The sequence below is a fragment of the Rhodnius prolixus genome, unplaced genomic scaffold (assembly GCF_049639745.1).
Source record: "Rhodnius prolixus isolate KJV_2025 unplaced genomic scaffold, Rpr scaffold_4, whole genome shotgun sequence".
NCBI lineage: Eukaryota > Metazoa > Arthropoda > Insecta > Hemiptera > Reduviidae > Rhodnius > Rhodnius prolixus.
The window spans coordinates 37,234,928-37,257,604 of NW_027411614.1; the positions used below are offsets into that span (position 1 = coordinate 37,234,928).

A 22,677-nucleotide genomic window follows, 5' to 3' on the forward strand; every position below is an offset into this window, starting at 1 on the left:
TGTACTAAAAATAATTTACTGAACTTCTTTTATGTATTATACATACTCGTATATGTTAAAATAACAAAAAGATAGAAAGAAGGAAACAAACAAAAAAAATGCTACTTTTATTTCGGTTTTGTGAAAAAACAATTTCTGTTATTTATAAATTTTGCTATCATGCTTTCAAAAAAAATCAGCTGACCTTGCCCCCGGAAAGAGGAAAGAATTATCCGGAAAATATAACTGTCTCTTTCTTTACCAATTCTCATAATAAAGAACAAAGACAATAATTATTTTATACTTTTGCTAGCAAACTCTAAGTTCGCAACGTTTAACTCGAACCTATCCGGATTCAGTTGGCTAACAGGTTCAGAATGATTTCTGAGACATGAAGGACAGCAGTAGATTGATTAACATTAGATTGCACTTCTTCAGAGTTTAATGCTACTTTAAATCGTTATCTGATGAGACGTGCGGAATAAGGGTACGTTCACAACGGAACTTAGAGTATAGATGATAGCAGAGATGATAACTGATAGAGTAAAATATAATCGCTGATCAGTGTGCTCAACGGAGCTGTGATACATGCAACATGCCCGAGTAGTGAAGAAGAGTTTTTATGCTCAGCAGCAAAGAAATGGTATATTTTAAAGAAAAAACGCGTTAGAAAATATCATGTACATCCCATAAATAAAAAACGAAGTACTTTGGGCGAATTTCACTATTTATATAAGGAACTTAGAAATTATCCGGATCGTTTTTTTGAATATGTGAGGATGGGTCCACCCACATTCGACTATATTTTAGAAAAAAAATGAGGTCAAAATTAAGAAAACGTTGAAAAAATTGTCATGGAAATCCTATAACCATAGAAGAAAAACTACTGACTACTCTTAGGTAATTAATAGTTTTATTGACAAAAAAACAAATAAATAATTGACATAAAAATAAATGTAAGCACGATTTAAAAAACAAAATATTGTTTAAAAGTAAATAATAATATAATAACCAAAAATAATGCCGTTTTTCAACAAATGTCTTGAAAAACAGAGGTATTTTGAACAGCAGTGAAATTTGAAGCTCCGATCCTGGAGTTCGGCTAGCAGAAAAATGAAATATTTAATTCTATCATCTATGCTCGTTTATACCAGCGCGTATAGAGTCACTAGTCGCAGCTTCGTTGTGCACGATCACATTTGAATGTTTTTTCTTTAAGCGCTGATGCATCACTCCTATCATCTCTGCTATCATCTATGCTCACAGCTCCGCAGTGAACGTACCCTAAGATCTGATCAGAGAAATCTAATATTTTCACTTTATTGCCAGCGTTTTTCACAAAGCTATTCATATGGCTGCCTAAGACAACGGAAAATTAGCCAAGCAACAGCTATTATTCTACATTCTACAGGGAAAAGTCTAAACACATTTCTGCATTCTACATTCTAAAGTCTAAACATAGAAAGAGGCTAGAATCCTCTTTTAGCAAATATAGCAGCCTTTGAAAAAAAAACGTGGTAATATTGGCGCGAAATAGTAGGCGAGAATTGTTTATATCTTGCCTTGAACTTGTTGCGTCAAACAACGCAAAAAGAAATTTCTTTATAATGGATTCATAAACTCTACTTCCGCTAGTAAAACCAATCTAGAGAGAATTACCTCTATTAAACAGGACCGTTAAAATAAAAAAATTGACAGCAACACCTTCATCACTTTTAAACTAACATTATTATTTAGCTAAAAATAAGAAACTTAGGACATTTTATGTTCTACCACGTGAAAAGATTGCTTTGGGTGGTGCTATCATCCAGATTATAACTCTGGCCAATGTAACGATTGGTACAATTATTACGAGGGTCGTTTGAAAAGTCCGTGCAAAGTCAGAGAGATAGCACTACTGGCGCGTATCGAGGTTATGTTTAGTTAGTAGCATCTCTTGGAAGAACACACACCAAGTTTCAGCCAGATCGGTCTATTTCTTTGTGTTTGGCATTCGTTTGAATCGAGGAAGTCGAGTGATTTTCAAAAAATGGACGAAAAAGAATTTCGTGTGTTGATTAAACACTATTTTATGAAAGGCAAAACGCCTGAGGAGACTAAAGAGAAGCTTGATAAACATTATAGTGACTCTGCACCTTCAATTAGAACAGTTTATAAGTGGTTTCAAAATTTTCGAAGTGGCCATATGGGCACAAGTGACGCTGTACGTTCTGGACGCCCTGTTGAGGTTACTACTCCAGAAATCATTGATAAAATCCATGATATGGTGATGGATGACAGAAGAGTGAAGGTGCGTGAGATTGCTAATGCTGTGGGCATCTCGAATGAACGGGTACATAATATTTTGCATCAACAAAGCTATCCGCAAGATGGGTGCCGCGATTGCTCACGCTTGACCAAAAACGAAATCGTGTGAAGTGTTGCAAGGACGGTTTGCAGCTGTTCCAGAAGAATCCGCAGGACTTTTAGCGTCGTTTCGTCACTGTGGATGAAACATGGATACATCACTACACTCCTGAGACCAAGGGGGAATCTGCGCCAAAAAAGGCGAAGACCGTTCCTTCGGCCGGAAAGATTATGGCGACTGTCTTTTGGGATTCGCAAGGAATAATCCTCATCGACTATCTGGAAAAGGGTAAAACTATTACAGGTGCATATTATTCATCGTTATTGGACCGTTTGAAAACCGAGCTGCAAGAAAAACGCCCACGATTGGCCCACAAAAAAGTCCTTTTCCATCACGACAACGCACCAGCTCACACCTCAGCAGTTGTGGTCGCAAAATTACTGGAAATAGGGTTCCAACTCGTTTCACATCCCCCCTATTCTCCAGACTTGGCTCCCTCGGACTACTATTTGTTTCCCAATATGAAGAATTGGCTGGCGGGAAAAAGATTTTATTCAAACGAGGAGGTGATTGCAAAAACGAATGGCTATTTTTCAGACTTGGACAAATCCTATTATTCGGAAGGGATCAACAAACTAGAGCAGCGTTGGACGAAGTGTATAAGCCTAAAAGGAGACTATGTTGAAAAATAAAAAAGGTTTACCCCTAAAAATTAAGTAGTTTTTATTTTTGCACGGACTTTTCAAACGACCCTCGTAAATTCGACTTTCCCTTTCATCCAAACTTATTTCAAGAGATCCCCCTATCAAAATATCTGTCAAAAGTCGAATTGTTGAATTATACTGAAAATTGGTAACAGGTGGCTGTATAAATCATTTAAATTTTAACATTCGATGTAAAAAAGAAAAAAAAAATGTATTAAAAAAGTAAAGAATAGGGTGAAGGGACCAGTAATTGACTGGGCACCAGTAATTGACATACCAAATATAAACTGGTATTATAAGGGATATGAGCCGTTTTTAGTGGTGATTCTTTCAATTTCGTTATTGAGAAGCCTTTGGGCAGCAGTTCCAGAAAAATATTAATTATTGGAAGGTTCCTTGGTATCAGTGGAAGGTTATTTGTGTTAAAAGTTCAAAATCAAGGAAAAAACAAGCCGTTGCTAAGGAGGATTGATAAGAAAATAATTTTTCTTTTTTCTTATTTTTCGTTTATTTGTTCATATATTCGTGAGGTTATCAATGTTCTGTTATAATTAGTATTACTTGTAGATTTCATTTATGTAGTTTTTTTTTTAATTATAAGAAGCATTGAGCATTAAAATGGGGCTGTCAATCACTGGTCCTTGAAACGGCAATCTGCCCAGTAATTGACATGTATGTCAATTACTAGTCCTACAGCTTTTTTGTTTGAGACTAGTGATTGACTTCCTGGGAAAATGTTAAGATAGGTTGATAAATTTTATTATAATTAAAAATTCAATACATTGTAAAATAAAATCATTGATAAAAAAATATCGGCAACATAAAATAAATAGTAAAACTTCCAACAAAATATGTTTAAATTAATGAATTAGCAAATGTACGCCTTATTTCAAGAGGGCATGCAGAATGATTATCCTGTTGAGATCAGCAATGTATGAACAACAAACTGGAATAGTCGAGATCGCCGAACAGTTTCACGAGGCCAACGTGACTGATAAAAACGACGCCCACTTATCGGAGTTTGAAAATCTCTCATTCTCCCTTAGTTTTGGGTCCTTGCCACATGCCAAAGAAGAAAGGGAGGAAATGGCTGAACCATAGAATTCCATCAAATAAAACGGCCAGGGGAAAAATGAAGCTCCCTCAAGAGAAGTACCAGGTGCGAAATTAAACATAAGTGGAGAAGTTGGTGACTGTGATGTTACACATTACTTACTTTTTAATCTAGTTTTTTTTTTTCATTGATGTTTCATTTATTTATTACTGTTGTAAGTGCGAATGCTTACAACCTGAGGCGGGACGCGATTAACGTGCACACAGTGTATATATAAATGAGCCCAAGAGGTAACTCAGTAATAATAAACAATCAAATACTGTTTAGATGCAGAAAATAAGAATGAATTACATTCAGATAGTTTGGTTTCGAAGCAAATGACACTGGCAGCACAGATTGTGGAAAATATTAGCGAAGCGCTCCAAAAGAAGGGAAGCGTAGGAGAAATTTTGTTCACTAGAAAGCACCAACAACTCGAACCCAAAGACGCGTAGATGCCATCAGTAGCAACGTTATAGGCGGAATGGATAAAACAAGGATGTGACCACATAGTCTAATCGGAAGTAGAGAGTTTGGTAAAGTGAGAACCAAAAAAAAATTCCCAAAAAGAGGTTTAAGTAACAAAATATTTAGCGGAAACGTGGAAGGATAAGAGAGCGGAAGAGTAGAGAGAAAGAGATAAAAGCGAGCCGACAGACATTGTGTACGATCTAACAAGTATGTTAGCTAATATCTCCTTGGTACTATTGAAAGTAAGGGCTGTTATTCAAATTACCTGTCTTGGCTTGGGGACTTAATTAAAACTGTCCAGTAGGACAGTTGTGTAAGGGTTGGTCGTCAAAAACTGCATAAAAAAGCGTAATGTTGAAAAATATTAGATTATTTAGGTTTGCCTATTTAAAAACTGATTGTAATTAATTATGAATAAGACCGATTTTTGTTATAAATCCAATTGAAAAAGTGATTAAGGTGATTTATTTAGATCTAAAAGTGATTTTGAATGCATACCTTATGTCGTTTCATGAATATATTTGTATGTCAATTACTGGTCCCAACCCATGTCAAACACTGGTTCCACCGAAAATTCGGTATGTCAATTACTGGGTCATTGACATACTTCCAAAAAAAATCATTTTTGGTCGACATAAAGATCGAATTTACTGCTTTTAAAATATTAATAAAATAAAATACATCCTACTGGAGCGGTACAATTTTACAACCTACACCTGGAGCCAAAATAACGGAAGTTATTCTACCTTAAACTCGAATTTTTTCTTAAGCAGTCAATTACTGGTCCCTTCACCCTAATTGTTAAGTGACAGCGTTGCAAAAGTAAAATTTAGAAATGTCAATACATCAAAAGATATTAAGTTTTAAAACGAAAATTCTTTAAAAAAGTTTTCGCCAGAGCTTTTAAAGTAAAAGCTGAACCTATACATTGATTACTTCTATTAGTAAGAACAAGAATTTACTTCAGCCGACCTTTACAAAGATAATTCTTAAAACATAGATTCTTATCCTCTTTTATGACACTTTCTTATTATTAAATTTTTTCCGAACGAACATTCAGAGTCATTATTACCCTTTTCTTAGCTGTAAGATAGTAACTGAACAATTTAAAAGAAAGGATAAACTTAAAGGTAATCTAAGGTTCAGCTCCAGCTGGCTGGATTAGATTTACTCTTCCTAACAGTGCCATCTTTTACTAAAGAAAACAGAACCATAGGAAAATGATCTCTGATGTAGGAACAAGCGCCTTAATTAAAGAAAATCTCCCTTTCAGAAGTTTCTTATTCCATACAAGTTCTGACAAGCAACAATTAGGGGTTATATCAGTACGCGACTGGAGGCACAAAAAATGATTTACCGTATACTATTAACATCTATGAGTAGATTTATAAATTTTGAATAAACCCATGATCACTTGCGCAATAACTAAATGGGCATCATGAATTCCAATAAAAATATGTTCAATGAAGACAAAAAGAAAAAAGAACACATACCAAACACTAAACATCACCAAATGGGTAAAGCTTTACCCACTTAAGAGGATCGCCTTATTTTTACAAACAAATCATCTTGAATTGTTAAAGAAATCAGGCACAATAATTTCTCAATATCTGTAAGGACTATTAAACACTAAATGACAACAGAGATTATAATTATTCAGTTAATAAGAGCAAGGAGAAGTAAGATGGCGACGAGTAATTCCTATTTTATTAATATTAAAGATAATATATCCTTGGCTAAGGAGAATAGGAGAACAACAATGTATTATTAAATCTAGACGTATTCAGAGAAAGAAGAAACCTCGTGTACCTTTTATTTACATTTCAACTCAATGTTTTCATTTCAATACAATGCTAAAAATATAACCATGTCTATATTTCTTCTCTCGTTGAATACAGAATCACCACACAATGTACGTAATAAACCAGTATAATGTGAAAATTGTAAGACTATAAAGGAAAACAAAATCAATCCTTCTTCTTTATCTGAGCTGATTATTGTCTGATTTTATATTATTCCTTCTCTTATGGTGCAACAATAGCAAATAAAGACTTATTGTAATTTTTATTAAGAAAATTAATTACAAACTCGTTATCTTGATTTGCCCGCACCACAAAGAGAGCTTTTAGAACTATTAATTTCCTACAAATAAACTCTGTCCTCTTAAGCGATTGCATGGTGAGTCCTGCAATTAAGACTCAGGATCTGTATCAATCCTGCCCGCCAAAAAAACGGCGTGGTACTCAGCAAACTTAGGCTGTAAGTTTTAATTTTGGATTTATTTAAGTTCCCGCAACCCTTATTAAACCAATTTTTCACTTCTAAAATGTTTGATCAGTTAACAGAAAACATTTCAAGATTAATAACTATTTTTGAAGCCATGTCTTTACTCATCCTCATCATCTCGAAATCAACTACTCTTCTACTGTGGAGGTCTTGAAGTATCTCTTCCATCCGTCTCTATTCGTGGCCAATTACATTCTTTTACTCCATTTTATTCCTACTTTTCTATGAGCCCACATTTACTTGCTCTGCACAAGTTTTTCAGAGATCCATTCCCATCTACCTTCAACAAAATTTCGCTGTACTGTCGTTAACCGTTCTGAAACGCATGTCCATACCAGCGAAGTTGATTTTTTATTTTTACTGTAATTGGTGCTTCGCCTAGGTCAGGTCTTTTCTTACCGTGGTTTCCCTGATCATTCCTTCTTCCTTTTCTAGTCTTTCTTATTCACTGTTATTGCTTGAAGAGGCACTAATCAGGGTTTTTTTTCCTAAGGCTCACTTGGAATCAGAAGAAAAACTATTACATAACTTATTATTTCTTTTACGCACTTTGAGCTAAACGCTGCCCTTAAAAATCTAAATACCTTACAACCCTTATACAACTGTCCTACCGGAAAGTTTTAATAATTGGTGAAATGAAAAATGAAACTTCAGTGAAAATTAAGAACAGTAAACCGGAGCCAATTTCGACTTCTTAATATCTTGATGCCCATTTATATAAATTAGGAAGAATGAAAGATAAAGAGCTTTTAAGAAGAAAAATCATCAATCATATCTTATTTACAAAAGTTCTAATTACAAACTTTATTCGAAAAATTTGTTTGTAACAATCATTTAAAAGAAGTTCTAAATTTTCTCCTATTAAAAAAAAAATATATATAATCAAAATGGTTTGGGGGGGGAATACTCGCCGTAAAAAGCAAGATGAATGTAAGAGAAAGAGAGAGGTAAAATTAAAAATTATGAGAAAGATTTTAAATTGAAATTACGAGAGTGTAAATCTACAAGGGAAAGAAGTACGGAAGATACAGTGGTAACGGTAATGAAGATCTATTATAGCGGAGTGCAGAAGCATATATTTCTCTGTAAGAACAAACAACCATTCTCTGTCTCACTCGCACCTTCAACTCTAAATCCCCAAAGGGAATTCGCTTCTTCTCTGACTTGGAACAGGACAGACTGAGAAGCTTCATGCTAACATGCGATATGTACTTATTTTACCGTCTTCTGCGTCCAAACACATTCTTCTTTCAGACTGCCACTCTTAGTGAACCGAACAGCAATTTTATGTTTTTAACAGCCTACTAAAGTAATACAATTAACAGTAGATCAGTATGACTATCACAAAATACTAGTGAGTCGAGAATAATCTTTAAGTTGTTAATGAGCTTCTGACTAAATTTTGCAATGGATGTCTTATAACATTTTTTTTATAAAATTTAATTTTTACAAAATTTTGGCACCAAACGCACCGAATCTTTCATAATTCAAGCTCATCTATTAAAACATTTACGTTGCAGCCAACAGAACGAAATTTCTTAAACGAAAAAAAAATGCTTACATCCTAATATTTCATTGAATTATTATTATTAGTGAATTAAGGGTATAAATACCAGATATTATTTTATATAATAGCTTAAAATCAATCCAATATATGCAGAAAATAATACAATAAAAATTATAAATAATAAAAAGATATTTTCTTAATAAGTTTGTTATTACAGCTAAATCTCCTTAATATAACTGTAGATATTACACGGAATGTATATTACACAACGGGATGTCTAAACCATTCCGTTAAAGGAATGATTGTAAAAGGAGAATAAATATTATGTAACTAATTGGTAAATGGCAGAAAACGTGAGCAATACCTCTTTCTTGGAACAAAAGAAAAGGAAAACAAAGATTGAGAAGTGGGATGAAGAAGGACTAAAATATGGCGTGATATAATACATCTTTGTGCGTTACTGAAAGAGAAATACAGACAATAAAGATCTGTATATGATTGGGACGAACAAACCTTCAGAAGTAGAAAGTAATTCAAACATGTTATCTTAAAAATAAATATTATTTTTTTTTTAAGTCAAATTGTTTTGGGTGTTTTGTTTAATTATTTTTACCAATAATCACAAATCTCTTCAAGAAATAAGTTAACGAGTAATTCAAAAAATATTAAGCGCATATTACGTTTAAAATATATATGCATCAAAACTTCGTTTTTAAAAAATAAATAATTCACTAAAAAAGAGAGGAAGTAATAAAAAAAGAAAAGAGATCGTGCGAATAAAGGACAAGAAAACAAACAAATAAATAAAAAACTGAACGCCAGGCATTAACTTGAAAGAAACGGGACAGTAAAGAACTAAACTGTTAGTCCTACGATAGTTTACACGAAACAGTGGAGTAAACACACAACACTCTAGTGTAAACACTAAATTTAAAGCCTGAATAGGCCCAACAAAGTCACTTTAAACCGAAATAACATTCCAAAGTTTGTAGCAGAGTGTAGAGAAAAAAAATTCAAGGTGTAAATCTAGATGAATTTTGCAATTTTGTTAATACTGTTACTAAGTAAAAATTAATGTGGATCCTTTAACAAAAACTTCGACTGCAAAAATTAACACCTTTAAAGAAAGATAATCACCAAGGAGTATTAAAATAAAAAGGACTTATATTTATCAATTAATCTTTAGAGTGTTCTATCACACTTTTCCAAATAATGTTCAACGTCGTGTTTTTTTGGGAAACTACGACTTAGTTTACGATACAATTCGGCTTAGATTTAAACACAGACTAGAGTGACCTGAATCCCTAAAAATCCATTAAGAATGTATAATTGCCCTATTCTAAATACAGTGGAGTCTCGGTTATCCGTCACCCTTTTATCCGTCTATTCCAATTAACCGTCACTCTCCTCAGTATTTAAAAATTTAAAAACAAAAAATTATTTTAAAAAGAAAACTTTCTTTTGAGACTTTTTCCTTTGTCTTTTAAGTAAATACTCGTGTCCATCATTCGACAGTTTGTGGGTTTTTTCCTAAAAAGATCAACCAGAAACAAAACCGCCCCCAAGACCGATTAGATGTCGCAGACATTGTGTTCATTAATTTTAATACACAATAGAATGAATTGAATAATGAAAGATACCTAACCTTTAAGGCTTAAGCGAAGAAACGTATAAAATATGTATACCAGTTAATACAAAGTTTTATACACGTTAAACAAAAGAATCTGGAAATTTTCCTGTTTTTTTCCATTATCCGTCTATTCGACTATCCGTCACGTGTCCGGTCCCGGTCATGACGGTTAACCGAGACTCCACTGTATATATAAATGCAAAAAAATCATCTCTATCTTATCATCGGTCCAAGGCACGCTTTCTATGCTAGAGCAATTTAAAAATCTTCACCGAAGTTGACAATGTTGTGCAGCTGTTTTCAATTTCAAACCAAAAGAAATTGTCTAGATCCAACAGTGGTAAAACGATGCCTTACTCAATCACAATAAGCTACATTTTGAAAACTAATTAACATAAAAATAAAGAAAAATTTATGTTTTGTAGAAAAACTTTTAATGGAGATGATATAATTTTAATAGTGTTTTTCTGTAAGGCCTTCAATCACCATAATTGAAATAATAATGTAATTAAAAACAAAGATTTTTGGTTTTATCGACCGTTGTTGATAGATGATTTTTGGTGAATATCGAGGTGCGGTCTTGAATAATTGTTCAGACTGCAAAACTAAAAAACCTAATGATACCTTATCTGCTCTAACTAAACACCACCTAGACTTACTTGCAACTAACACCAACAGAAACAAACAGAACATATTAGAAATGATACACATTAAAAAAAACAACAAAAATCTATCAACTTTAGGACAGACAAGAACAACCTTTCAAATTTTTACAATAACATTCTTCAAACTATAACTTAACAAATTACTCACCACATACCTTAGGTTTTTCCAGCCCTATTGTTTTTCGCCCCTCCCTTACCTCTATAGAAACCCGTTTTTCCATTAATTCCTTAACAGTTATGATGATATACTCGTAGCTCTACATTGAACTTCACAAACATTTTTTATAATGTAAGTCTTTCCAAATTATATTTATCTATCTATTTAATTTTGTGTTTTAGAAATAATTTTTATTTATTTATTTTTATTTTTTCAATTTTACCTATATTAGTGTAATATTCCTTTTGTACAGACCCTGAAGAAGGTAGTAAAAATTACCGAAACGTTGGTATAAAGCAAAAAAGTTGTTTTTATTCAAGACCGCACCTCGATATTCACCAAAAATCATTAAAAACAAAAGTAACAAAAAACAAATCGAGTAGAAAAATAAATTACCTTGCGGAAAATTGCAGTGAAACAGATATTTTATAAAACAATTCAGACTTTTCTTTCTTGTAAAATATAATAAAAAAATAAAGAACCCTAATGGTATCTAATGTTTCATTAAAATCAAATAAATTTACTGAATTTGTTTCTTATGAATATTTGAGTAGCTAAACATTGAATAATAATATACTACAGCTATTAATAGTGGACACAATATGAATAGAAAATGATAAGCTCAAACTAATTCTCGAAAGTTAAGCACTGGAGTAATGAGCAGTAAGCGGCTGCCAATGACAGCTTAAGATGAATACTGTCCACCCAAGGAGCTGCCACTATTTTAACAACAAAGCGTTCCCACCAACTCATGTACCATTATTAACTACCAGCAGTAATAATTAAAGTCTAGACAATGCAACTTTGTGAGATTCAATTCCTAGTTTGAGGTGATTCCAGCCATAATAGTTTGTAGTTCACTCTTACTTTTCTATGTAAATATTAAATTTCAATCTAATGGATGTACTCGTATATCTAATTTCGAAATTAAGAATAATTGAAACGATTAAAAAATTCAAGATTAAATTATTATTCAGATTCTAAATTTCCTGCAAAAAGAAAAAAAAAGAAGCAATTTAATGGGAAAAAATAAACTTATTTATACTATGTTCTCAAATAGATTTTGTAATTACACACCATGTACGACAATAATAATAATAATAATAATTTAACTAAAAGCAGATAAGATGATACGAGCATGCATGGCAGATTATCATGCCAAAACTGATATATTAATAGGGGTGTTATCCCAAATGGGATACAATTTACTATAACAATAATTAGCTTAGAGGATTAATTATTGATTCCTCTAATCTGCCTCATCAATTTTAGATTTAGCAAGTAAGAACAATATAAAATTTTTATTTTCTGACCATAATATTTCACGCACATTATTATACTCATTAATGTTATAAACAATCGAAAAACTAAGTAAATAAAATTCTGTATTCAATTTTAAATTTGTTTTTGTTATACTTTAAACAGATTCATATGTTATAAATCTGAATAAAATAGAATTACCGACTTCTGATGGTAAAGAGAACAAAAGCAAAACTGAAGAGACAAACCTACCGGGGATTGATTGAATCGTAAGAGATTAGAGAAAGGCGAAGAGAAGAGCAAGATGATACAAGATAATGCTCAAAGTGTGGGTAAAATGCAAGCGACCTAATTCTACCATCGCTTAGAAAAACTCATTAGTAGCAGCACAACCGGAAAACAATAAAACTGTATTAGAACTGAAGGAAAAGGCAAAAGTTCTATTGTTCATCAGAACGCCATAGTTTCAAATTGACAGTAAATGATTTAAAAACATATTGCAATCAAATTATCAAGATTCATTAAAAATATTTAGAGAAAGGATCTTTCTTTTTATTATTATTATAACAAAATCTATTAAGTTAGTTTAAAAATGGAATTAACATCAGATCATCAATTCGTAAAGTGTGGTGTCACAACTAGTTTGAATTTGTTTATATATCTTTTAGAAGTAAACTGAATGGTCTAAAGAAATTTATTTACATTACTTAACTCATCATAAGCTCATAAGAGACCATTTGAATTCATATTCTCCTGGTTTAGAACTGCAGTCCAAAATCCAAGACCTAGATCTCCAATCAAACGCAATACCATAATACGAGTACATCGTAGCGGCTATCGTGGCGTCTCTATACCTCTCTACCTAAATTCAATGTAGATTCAGAAACCATCTTTATGGCTCATTTTTTTTGGAATTCCATTTCTAAATAATTCATATCGCATTTGTTGGATCACAAGATGTGGCCATAAAAGTTTACTTTTCCAATCTTCACTTCGAATACTTGCTTTAGGAGCCAATAAGCCTTTAGTGTAAGAAACTATAACTAACTTTCAGATAAACAAATATAAATTCTCCTGACTTCTTACAGGAAGCTGTTGGTCATACACGAAGTACAAGATTTAAATAATGTTTTCAATATTAATTTAACATAGGCTGTTAGTTAAACTTATGAAGGCTTTAGTACTTCAGGTAGGGTGCATTTTAGATACCACGATGATTAAAATGATTCAATATAAGGACACAAAAATGTGACTAGTAGCCAAGGGATAACCAGAATTTAGAGATCTTATATTAGCATATTTTCAAAAAATTTCTGTATACATTTTTTATTCACTGTTCGCACTGTTCTATGTGATTCAAGAATATTTTGACGGTAAATACGACATCAGTATACAATTTTTTTAACTGTACTTATTTAGATCAATATACAAGGTATAAAATTATGGTTGTCTACAAAACTAATAATGAATAAAAAATAGAAGGATTTTTAAGAAAAACTTTGGCAAAAACTGAACTCTCTGCTTACGAACCAGTAGAACTATGCATTAACTATGCATAGTTCGACAGCATTTAACGAAAAAAATTAAAGATGTATAATAAAAATCGTATAAGTTTGCGAAGATCATTATTGAAAATGAGATAACTATGTATCCATCAATTCTTTACAACCAATGTTTGTACATTATGTAGGAACGATTATGTAAAAGAAACGATAAGAAAAATTATTAATAATAATAAAAAATTAAAATATAAAAAAAAGTACTCACTTCCGTTTTTCCGATGAAGAATTAGCTACCAGATCATATATTTGAGCACCATTTTGTGACGTATTCACAAGGAATAATGCCTTTTTATCTGTAAAATAAGAAATTCTTATTTAATTGAAAACGTAAATAGAAAACAGAGTTAATGAATTTTGACTCAAGCTTATCAAGCTTCAAGGTTAGTTGAACTCATTACAATAGCTTGTAAACATAACTTTGGTTTTGGATTATTTTCCAGCATATAATTTTTATGCATGTGAGAAAGCATATCGAATTGTTAAATCTGCAATAAAAGTTACTTATTAATTACAACATGGGAATAAGTTTTTCATCAACTGAAGACCAAAGTAGGCATACTGGTAAGTGAGATTGTTCTCGCTTAAAATATTATGTATTTTCTGCAACAAAGTTAGTAAAAATGTGGAAGTATAATCTAAAAAAACATTTGAATCAGTGTAGTACAACCTTTTTTCCAGCATATCACATATTTTTCCAGAAATTTTAAAGAAAGAGGTAGAAAAAAGTTTAATAGCAATATAAATGATAGTTTTATGGATGTCTGAGATCCAAAAAATGCCCTCTCGAATTGGTTAATTTTATTTACACTGTAAATCTGTTCTTATGTAAATTTTTGGAACTCGCGTTAACAACTCACACTTCATACCATCGTGAACTCTTAAGTCGTAAAATAGTTTTTTTTTTTTTTTGCGACAATCTCTGTATTATTATTATTATTAATTATTATTCCTCCTCAAAATAAGTCCAGGACGATCAGTCACGACAGCTCTACTCAGAAATGCTGGCAAAATAAGTTGCTCATGCTTTTTGATTTGCTCGGACTAAAACATTGTTTTTTTTTTTTCTTTTTTATCAGTCGTCTGAATAATTATTTGGATGTCCATTAATTTTTTTATCTTTTAGCTAATTATCTTCTGCGGATAAACAGTTTTATCCACATTTAACAAACCTATAGTTTCTCATATTATTATTTTATTTATTTACTTTTTCTCATGTCACACTCTTATTCCACGCTTCCATTCACTGGTATTTTTCTACTTTTGTTTTTATTTTTCTAAAAATGAAAAACAATTATATCATAGTTATTGGCTTTTATCAATTTATTTTATGTAATTTATCAAAATAAAAGAAAATTAATTTAAAGTATTTAAAGAAGATAACTGATGCCTATTTTTTCAGAAGGCCTTTACTTTTAACTACTATTCAGGATGTTGAAGGAGGTGGAATCTCACCCTTTTACAATATTTTTACCATTCATCCGCCAAGTAATAATCAGTTACATCCATTATCCCGCCTGGAATAGAGTTTCAAACTCTAAGCAAGCTCAAGCTCCAGGTAAATTTGCTCATGACTGGAACCATAAGAATAAAGCCAAGTGACTCTGTTAGCTCCTTGATGTTATTCTGTTTGTGATTAAGCTAACTTCACGGCGCCTCTAAAAACCCAATTTCTTACTCATTATATTAATTTTGAAAACTTGATTATGATCTCAATTTCTCTCAAGTGACTATCAATTTCGACATGAGCTCTCAGAATGCTTTTAAAGTTTTTATCATTCTCTTATACTTCTCATTCTGAGATAGTGACTAATTGCCTCTCCAATATCCGAGGACTAATGGAAATCTAAAATTAAAAGCGTTTCCATCACCGATTTGACTTCATCATAAATCCTCAATTTTCTTTACTTAATAGCATTTCATAAAAAAATTTAACTAATCATTCAACAATAACATTGTCCAGAAATATTTAAATACCTACCGACGGCATTGTGCCTGACTAGTACGGTAGAAACTTTTATGACTGGACTGAGAAGTGACTGACTATAAAACTTGAGAATAAACTTCTCATCCTGCTTTTGCAGAAGAATGATAGCGTCGTCCAAGAGAAGTACATGGATATCCAGTGCTTTCTGTCGGTTGGCTATCCTCCAGTTCAGAGAACCTTCGTGCACTAATTTATGCTTCGTTAGGTCAAGGTTCTGTAAAAAAAAAATAATAAACATAATGAAAGGTATTTATTATCTAAAAATAAAATGAAATTACAAAGGATTCGAAAATAAAAATAAAAAAACCTAAAATATAAAATTCTCGATGGTAAAAACATCAATTTATTACAATTAAAGATTATAATGAATTTGCAAATTACTGGAACTATTTTCAAGACTAACATTATTCCAAATTCTATAGTAAAAACAACACAAAGATTTTTTGACTATGGAACTATATTTGGTAATGAACAGAAGTATTTTGAGGCAAAATCTTCTTTGTTGCTACTTTAATTATTATTTGGCTTTTTTCATTTCTAAAGCAAGAAATGTAATTATCAGCCCTATAATACATTTCTTTACTATTTCTTAATTAAAATTGAAAATTTCATTTAAGAGTTATTATACTAATGAAATCCCCTTCCACTTCTACCTATGAAATCCACTTCTACTTTAGGCTTGTGGTACTAAGTCTTTAAGTCAAAGGATACTTGCGAAGTTTATGAAATGATGGGAACTTAAAAAAGTACTCCGCAATCTCCTCTACAAAATATGTTGATGCTCCTTATAATTTGTATTTATATTACTTGAATAAAGCTGTATTGTTTATTTTTATTAATTTAATTTAAATAAATTATTCAGATAATGGTTTTTAATGGTTTGTATTCAATTACATATCGCGGTTTGCCCGACCCTGCTCTAGTTAATGGAAAATTATTGATTTCCAAATTAGTTCTCCTATTCTTTCGTACAATAACTAATTTTTATGAACTGTGCAAATGAAATTCGCTATTAAATGAAAGAATAAAAATAATAAATTCTCCATTTCCTAATGCTACGATATTTCTCTCTTATTTTCCAAAATAACAGATAAATAGAAACATGTTCAATAATAAAAAATACTAACCTTGAATTCAACAGCAATTGGATGATCAACTTTATCGAAAGGTGATTTATCTAGCCTTCGCTGGATCTCAGCCAGCCTTTGCTGGTCTTCAGCTTCTTTAACAGCTGCATCTACATGGTTTAATATTTCTTTACTACGTTCTAACGCCCTCTTCACCCTAATCTCCTCTTCAGTTTCTGCTTCAGTATACTTCGCGAGGTTTTCGAACAGCAAAGGATATTTCGTTAACCTAAGGAGAAAAGATATAATTTATAAATTACAATTTTTAATATATCACATTATAATAACATTAATGAAGGGAAATTTTTAAACTAATACTCTAAATTTTCCCTGCCAGTAATAGTGACACATTAAAAGCGCAAAACCTTGAAGGTTTACGGAATAGTTCAAATTTGGAGCACCAGGGCGGACACCGAGTTAAATCCTTACTTGCCCTAGGCCAAATTATTCTGGAGGGCCAGAAAAAAAATGCTAATTTGCCATCAATTGGAATAGATATGCGAGTGCATATTAAGTACAAGTGCATGAGTACGATTGTATAAATAAATATTATACATATACGGTTCTTTATATGCATTTCTAAAACCATTCCTTGCCTCACTCCAGTTTCAATTTTAATTTTACCGGTTTAGTAGGTCCAGGTGGAGTTAAATCTGGACCAGGACGCGTGGCAGAGTTATTGTATGTGCCCGTGTATTATCTTGCTAGAACTAAACTTTCATGCCACTGCCCAAGATCGATATCATGTTTAAAGTTAATCCACTCAAGTAAATTCTATCTGGACGGCGAAATTTACAATGATTCCATCGGAAACGAATATGTGATGGATCAGACCTTCGTAGCTCCAGAAAACCTATCATTGTATCAAATTTCATTCTTCAATCTACCGATTATGCTATTTTGACCTCAGTTAACCAGTCTGTCATAGGATTTCACCAGTACTCAACCACTTTTCTTGTCAGTAAACTTCTGTCGAAGGCGTTATTACAAGCATTTCACATGAGAACTAGATATCCACCCATACCATTCTTCTGGTGTCTTGTTAAGGTAACATTCATAAGCCCTTATCTTAAGTCTCCTTTTTACCTATCGAACTAAAATATGAGAGTGGCTAACCTTGATGAGTGGGACGCTGTCCATTCCGAATCTGCATGTGCACTACTATTTGGATTCAATCGCCCACTGCTTCTTAAGCTTAACACTACTTTAGGCACTAACTTTAATCTGTCTTCCTTTCTCACAATATACCATAAATTCCACTTTTCATAAGGTTTACGTAATCATGGTTTTTTTTTGGTATATGATCACTAATATTACCAAAGATGTAGTCGGGGTATTCAAAAAATGCTCAAATTGAACTATCTGAGGGTTCTGAATTTGAAGATTAATGTAATAAAGCGTTTGGAAGTACCAGACTGCAAATAGGGATGGGCTTAAAGTATCTTTTTTGCACAACAGTTCCTTTCTACACTTTCTTTTGAGCATTTTAATTGAATAAACCAAAGATTTTATCTGTCACAGACGAATGAAGTAAACCTTCACTCCTTCACTTAGACAAACTTAAATTATGATCTATTTACCCACCTAACTATAGCAAGGTGCAAAATTATACGAACGAGTAACAAAGTAAAACAAACTATTGTTAGAATCTTTCGATATTTTCTAGCGTTATGCATTCATCTATAGATAGAATTTTAAAATAAAATACCTTAGCCAACCTATGGTAATGATGTCTTTTAATTGTAACCTCCTACACACTGGATTCATTTCAGCGTCAATTAAAAAGTTATTTAGTTTTGTATCTTTTTTCCGTCGTTCTTTTAAAGCTTCTAAGGCGATTTGTTGTTTAGCGCAGAAAGTAGCAGCGGCCTTTTGAAACGCTTCTCCTTCGCTTCCATCAAACTGTAACAGAATTGGTGATTATGTAATTTTTTTTGTGTTTTATTATTTGGGGCATAAAAAAAATATTTAAATTAAAAATATACATTTTATATCTATCTACAACCATTAATATGAACCTCAACACTAATTTCTAATGCACATCTACTTGTGTCTAAGTATCTGCTATTTAAATTTACTCAACAATATTTGGGATACTTCTGTTTAGATTCGAACAGAAACTTCTCTTGGGTATTTTGGCTGTCTTTTAGGATCAATTTAACAGCGGCAGTTAGCTGCTTTCATTTCATAAAATTGTCTAATTTGTTGGGTTCCGCTTGCATTCTCCTAAAGCAATTTTCCTCTTTGCTTTATTTTCTTTACACTTCTCATTCTACAAGCATTTAATTCTGAATTTATCCATTAATCTACCTTAGGAATTGATTGCTCATTTGCTGGGTTTAGCAATAATAAAGAGTTTATAAACATCAATTTCAATTATATCCACAGGAAAGCTATTCAGCAACGCTAGCCGTTAAGTTTTTTTTAAGTTCAATGTCCAAAATTTCTGTCCACAAATGTATTCAAACCACCTTTCTTACAATTCCATAATAATGGAAATGTGGTTTAACCCATTGCCTCTTCTGACACAATCCAGGAGAGTTTTGAGGCAACTTGAGAAGTTCAAAATAACAAAGTGGTTTTTAAGAATAATTTTACGTTTATCAATCCGCCTATTGAGCTTATTGAAGTTTAACCTCTAATCAAATTGGAAATGAAGAGAAATATTTATAGCAAAGACAAGTTCTACTTAGACGTAAAGTTGTCCCCAACTGAATTGGCTTTGATTCAAACAGCATTCGTGAGAGGTAATTGTGTCTTGGAACAGTAATAAACCTCACACAACATTTCGTGACAACTTTTGTAGCAGCGCATTTGTTTTCTCTCTGAACTTATTTTATCCGTTATAGGCAAAACATAAAATCATCAATTTTAGTCCACACGCTCATTCTTTCTATACAACTGAATAATAAAAACTTTGTAGACAAAGTAAACTTTGTGAAATTATTGACATTTAAATGGAATAAACATCGTTAATATCAGTAAATGTTAAAAAATTAACCTATTTTTGGCACTCACCATATCTAAAAGAAGTTGACCAACATCACCTACAACTGGATTTTCTTTTCTTTTACTCTTCATACTATTATTAAATTGCGAATGGAATGTGAGCATCTCCTCCAGGTTAGAAAAAAGGAGCTGCATCTGGTCCTGTACAAGAATCTGTTGGTCCCGCATTGGCCTATAGAAAACTTGTTCCAAAACTTTTAAACCTCGAACATGTGACCTCTCCGTATAAAACAGTTCTGAAAGAGAGAAAAAAAAAATACAGTTATTTATTTACTTTGAACATTACATTAATATATTCAATCAAATGAAAAGCAATGTGAATAATAGAGGAGAGATTATCTTAGGCGGTCAGTATCTTAGATCACTGATGCACTGAGCAGTTTCAGAGCTCTGCCGACCACCTGACAGTGTTCTCTCTTTATAGCAACACTATTACCAGACTAGCTTATTAGAGGCTGGAGAAAATCTAAGGGCAGACATTCTGTAAATTTGGTACAAATCCAAAGCTACATTCCTACATTTAGCCTGTATTATAATAAAAGACTAACTAGAAGAAAAAGAGCATTAAATTTTAATGTTAACTATCTCGATATATCACAAAGTTTTAAGATGCTATTTTGTTACATTTTTACTTTTTCTAACTTTCAATCTTTTATTATACGAGGGTCATTCAATAAGTAACGAGACAAATTATTATTGCTCAAAAACGGTTTATTGAATCAGTACAAAACTTTGGTTACTTTTCAACATAGTCCCCAGCAACACTTATACACTTGTCCCATCTTTCTGCTAATTTGTAAATGCCCTTGGCATAAAATTCTTTGGGTTGATCTCGAAGCCACTTTTGCACCTGATTTTTTACCACTTCATTGGATCGAAAATGTATCCCTCGTAGACCATCTCTAAGAGATCCAAACAGATGGAAGTCTGTTGGGGCGAGGTCGGGGCTGTAGGGGGGATGTGGAAGGATCTCCCATCCCAGTTTCTGAAGTTTTTTTTTCGTCAGCTGTGCCGTATGTGGACGGGCGTTGTCATGAAGCAAAATCACGCCTTCAGTCAAGAGCCCACGGCGTTTCGTTCGAATTGCAGGTCTTATCTTGTCTTCCAGCATGTCACTGTAGTACTGGCTGTTGATTGTTCTTTGGCCTTCAAGAAAATCACAATAAATTGGCCCCTGAAAATCCCAGAATACTGTAAGCATGACTTTACCGGCAGATGGCTGGGTCCTGAATTTTTTCCGAATGGGAGAAGTCGTATGCTTCCACTCAAGGCTCTGTCGTTTTGACTCTGGCTCATAGTGATGGATCCATGTTTCATCACACGTTACAATTTTTTTGAAAAAACCTTCTCCTTCAGTCGAATATCGATTTTTCAACTGTTGACTGAATTGTAGCCGGGTTTCTTTGTGAGCGTCCGTTCGTTGTCTGGGCACCCATCTCGCACAGGTTTTCTTGTACTGCAGCTTGTTGTGAATAATGTTATGGACAGTTCCAACACTCGCGTGTAAACGTAATTTTAAAAGTAATTTTTCACTTATCAGTTCAACGGTGATACGCCTATTGTCCCGAATTAACGCGTCAATCCGAGATTCGAGAGAGGAAGTCCCAACTTCGATCGGTCGTCCACTGCGTTGCTCGTCAGAAACTTTTGTACGGCCACTTTGAAACTGTTCTACCCATTTGTAAACGTTCGAACGATTCAAATAATTGTCTCCGTACACTTTTAACATTCTTTTGTGGATTTTACTACCTTTCTCACCTTCCGCGACTAAAAATCTGATCACGGCACGTTGTTCTTCCACGGTGCAATTTTCGAGCGGACTCGCCATCGTTAACTGAGTAAATTTGAGGTTATGTTTACAAAATATAATTGAACAGCTGATCAGATGTCATCGCAAGGTTGCCAACTTTATGTCCTGAAAGTTTCATACGGATCAATTTAGCTGTTTTTGAGCAGTAGTAATTTGTCTCGTTACTTATTGAATGACCCTCGTATAAACATCTATTAAGTCAACTTTCTCACTTCTGCTTGCATTAACATAATGAATTAAATGTAATGAATAATTGCTGTAAGCTGCAAGACAGCTGACTTGTTTTAGCCGCTGATTTGTGGTAAAAAAGGTTTAATTTTTTCCAGTGATTATGACAGCTTCTGGTTTTCTATAATTACAAGAACAAATTCTCTAATAAAACTCCTCATTGTTGTGGACATTAGAAGCTCTGTACGCCATTAGTTCGGCATAAAGGAGTTATGTCTAAATAGTTCACAAATTGGCAAGAGACGTTTAATTTTTTCAATAAGGGAACACCTAAAGACCATAAAGCATGTATCGAGAGTTTCGTATTTCTTTAAAATTAAAACTAAATTTAAGGAAATGGAACACTCTAATTAATTAATTTAAAAGGTTCTGCTTTTGATTTTTTAGAACTTTCTTCAATTTAGTGCAAAGCAGGATAACCTTCCGTACGAATGAACAACTAATATTACGAATTATTTTTTAGGGAATAAATTGAAGCCCTCAAAATTGCTCAGCAACAGCAGATGACCAGAAATAATAGAAACAGGTTTAAAAATTACAATCTTTTCAAGAAAATAACAGGATTTTTTTTACCATTGATTATTTCTTGTCGCTTCTTTTCGTGTGAGGAAAGATTTTTGAATACGTCATCAGGAACGGATGCTGTCCAGTCAGTGATTTCTGGTTCTACTTCCATATCGCTGTCCCATGGTTGCTGTTGTTGTTGTTGCTGCTGCTGTTGACCAGTATGCGCTGAACTTACCGCTTCTAACGAATTACTGGGACTATCAAGACTTCTGGAAAATCAATAATTTTAAAATTATAAATTAGGCATACATTATCTGAAATTACGAAAACTTTTTTGTAGAGTAAAATGAT

At 32.7% G+C, this 22,677-nt stretch overlaps 1 protein-coding gene across 5 annotated transcripts in view; it reads right to left on the reverse strand.

Annotated features, from left to right (window-relative positions):
- The window catches only part of RhoGEF2 (Rho guanine nucleotide exchange factor 2), a 501,746-nt gene that overhangs the window by 65,657 nt on the left and 413,412 nt on the right, over positions 1-22,677 (reverse strand). For 4 of the 5 annotated variants that reach the window (XM_074130469.1, XM_074130467.1, XM_074130470.1 and 1 more), the window contains 6 exons: positions 22,393-22,604; positions 19,791-20,017; positions 18,481-18,674; positions 16,773-17,001; positions 15,640-15,859; positions 13,867-13,954 (listed from right to left, as the gene is read on the reverse strand). In XM_074130469.1, coding sequence (XP_073986570.1) covers positions 13,867-13,954; positions 15,640-15,859; positions 16,773-17,001; positions 18,481-18,674; positions 19,791-20,017; positions 22,393-22,604 — 1,170 coding nt within the window. The remainder of the gene's footprint in view (positions 1-13,866; positions 13,955-15,639; positions 15,860-16,772; positions 17,002-18,480; positions 18,675-19,790; positions 20,018-22,392; positions 22,605-22,677) is intronic. The other variant, XM_074130468.1, reaches the window with a different exon arrangement.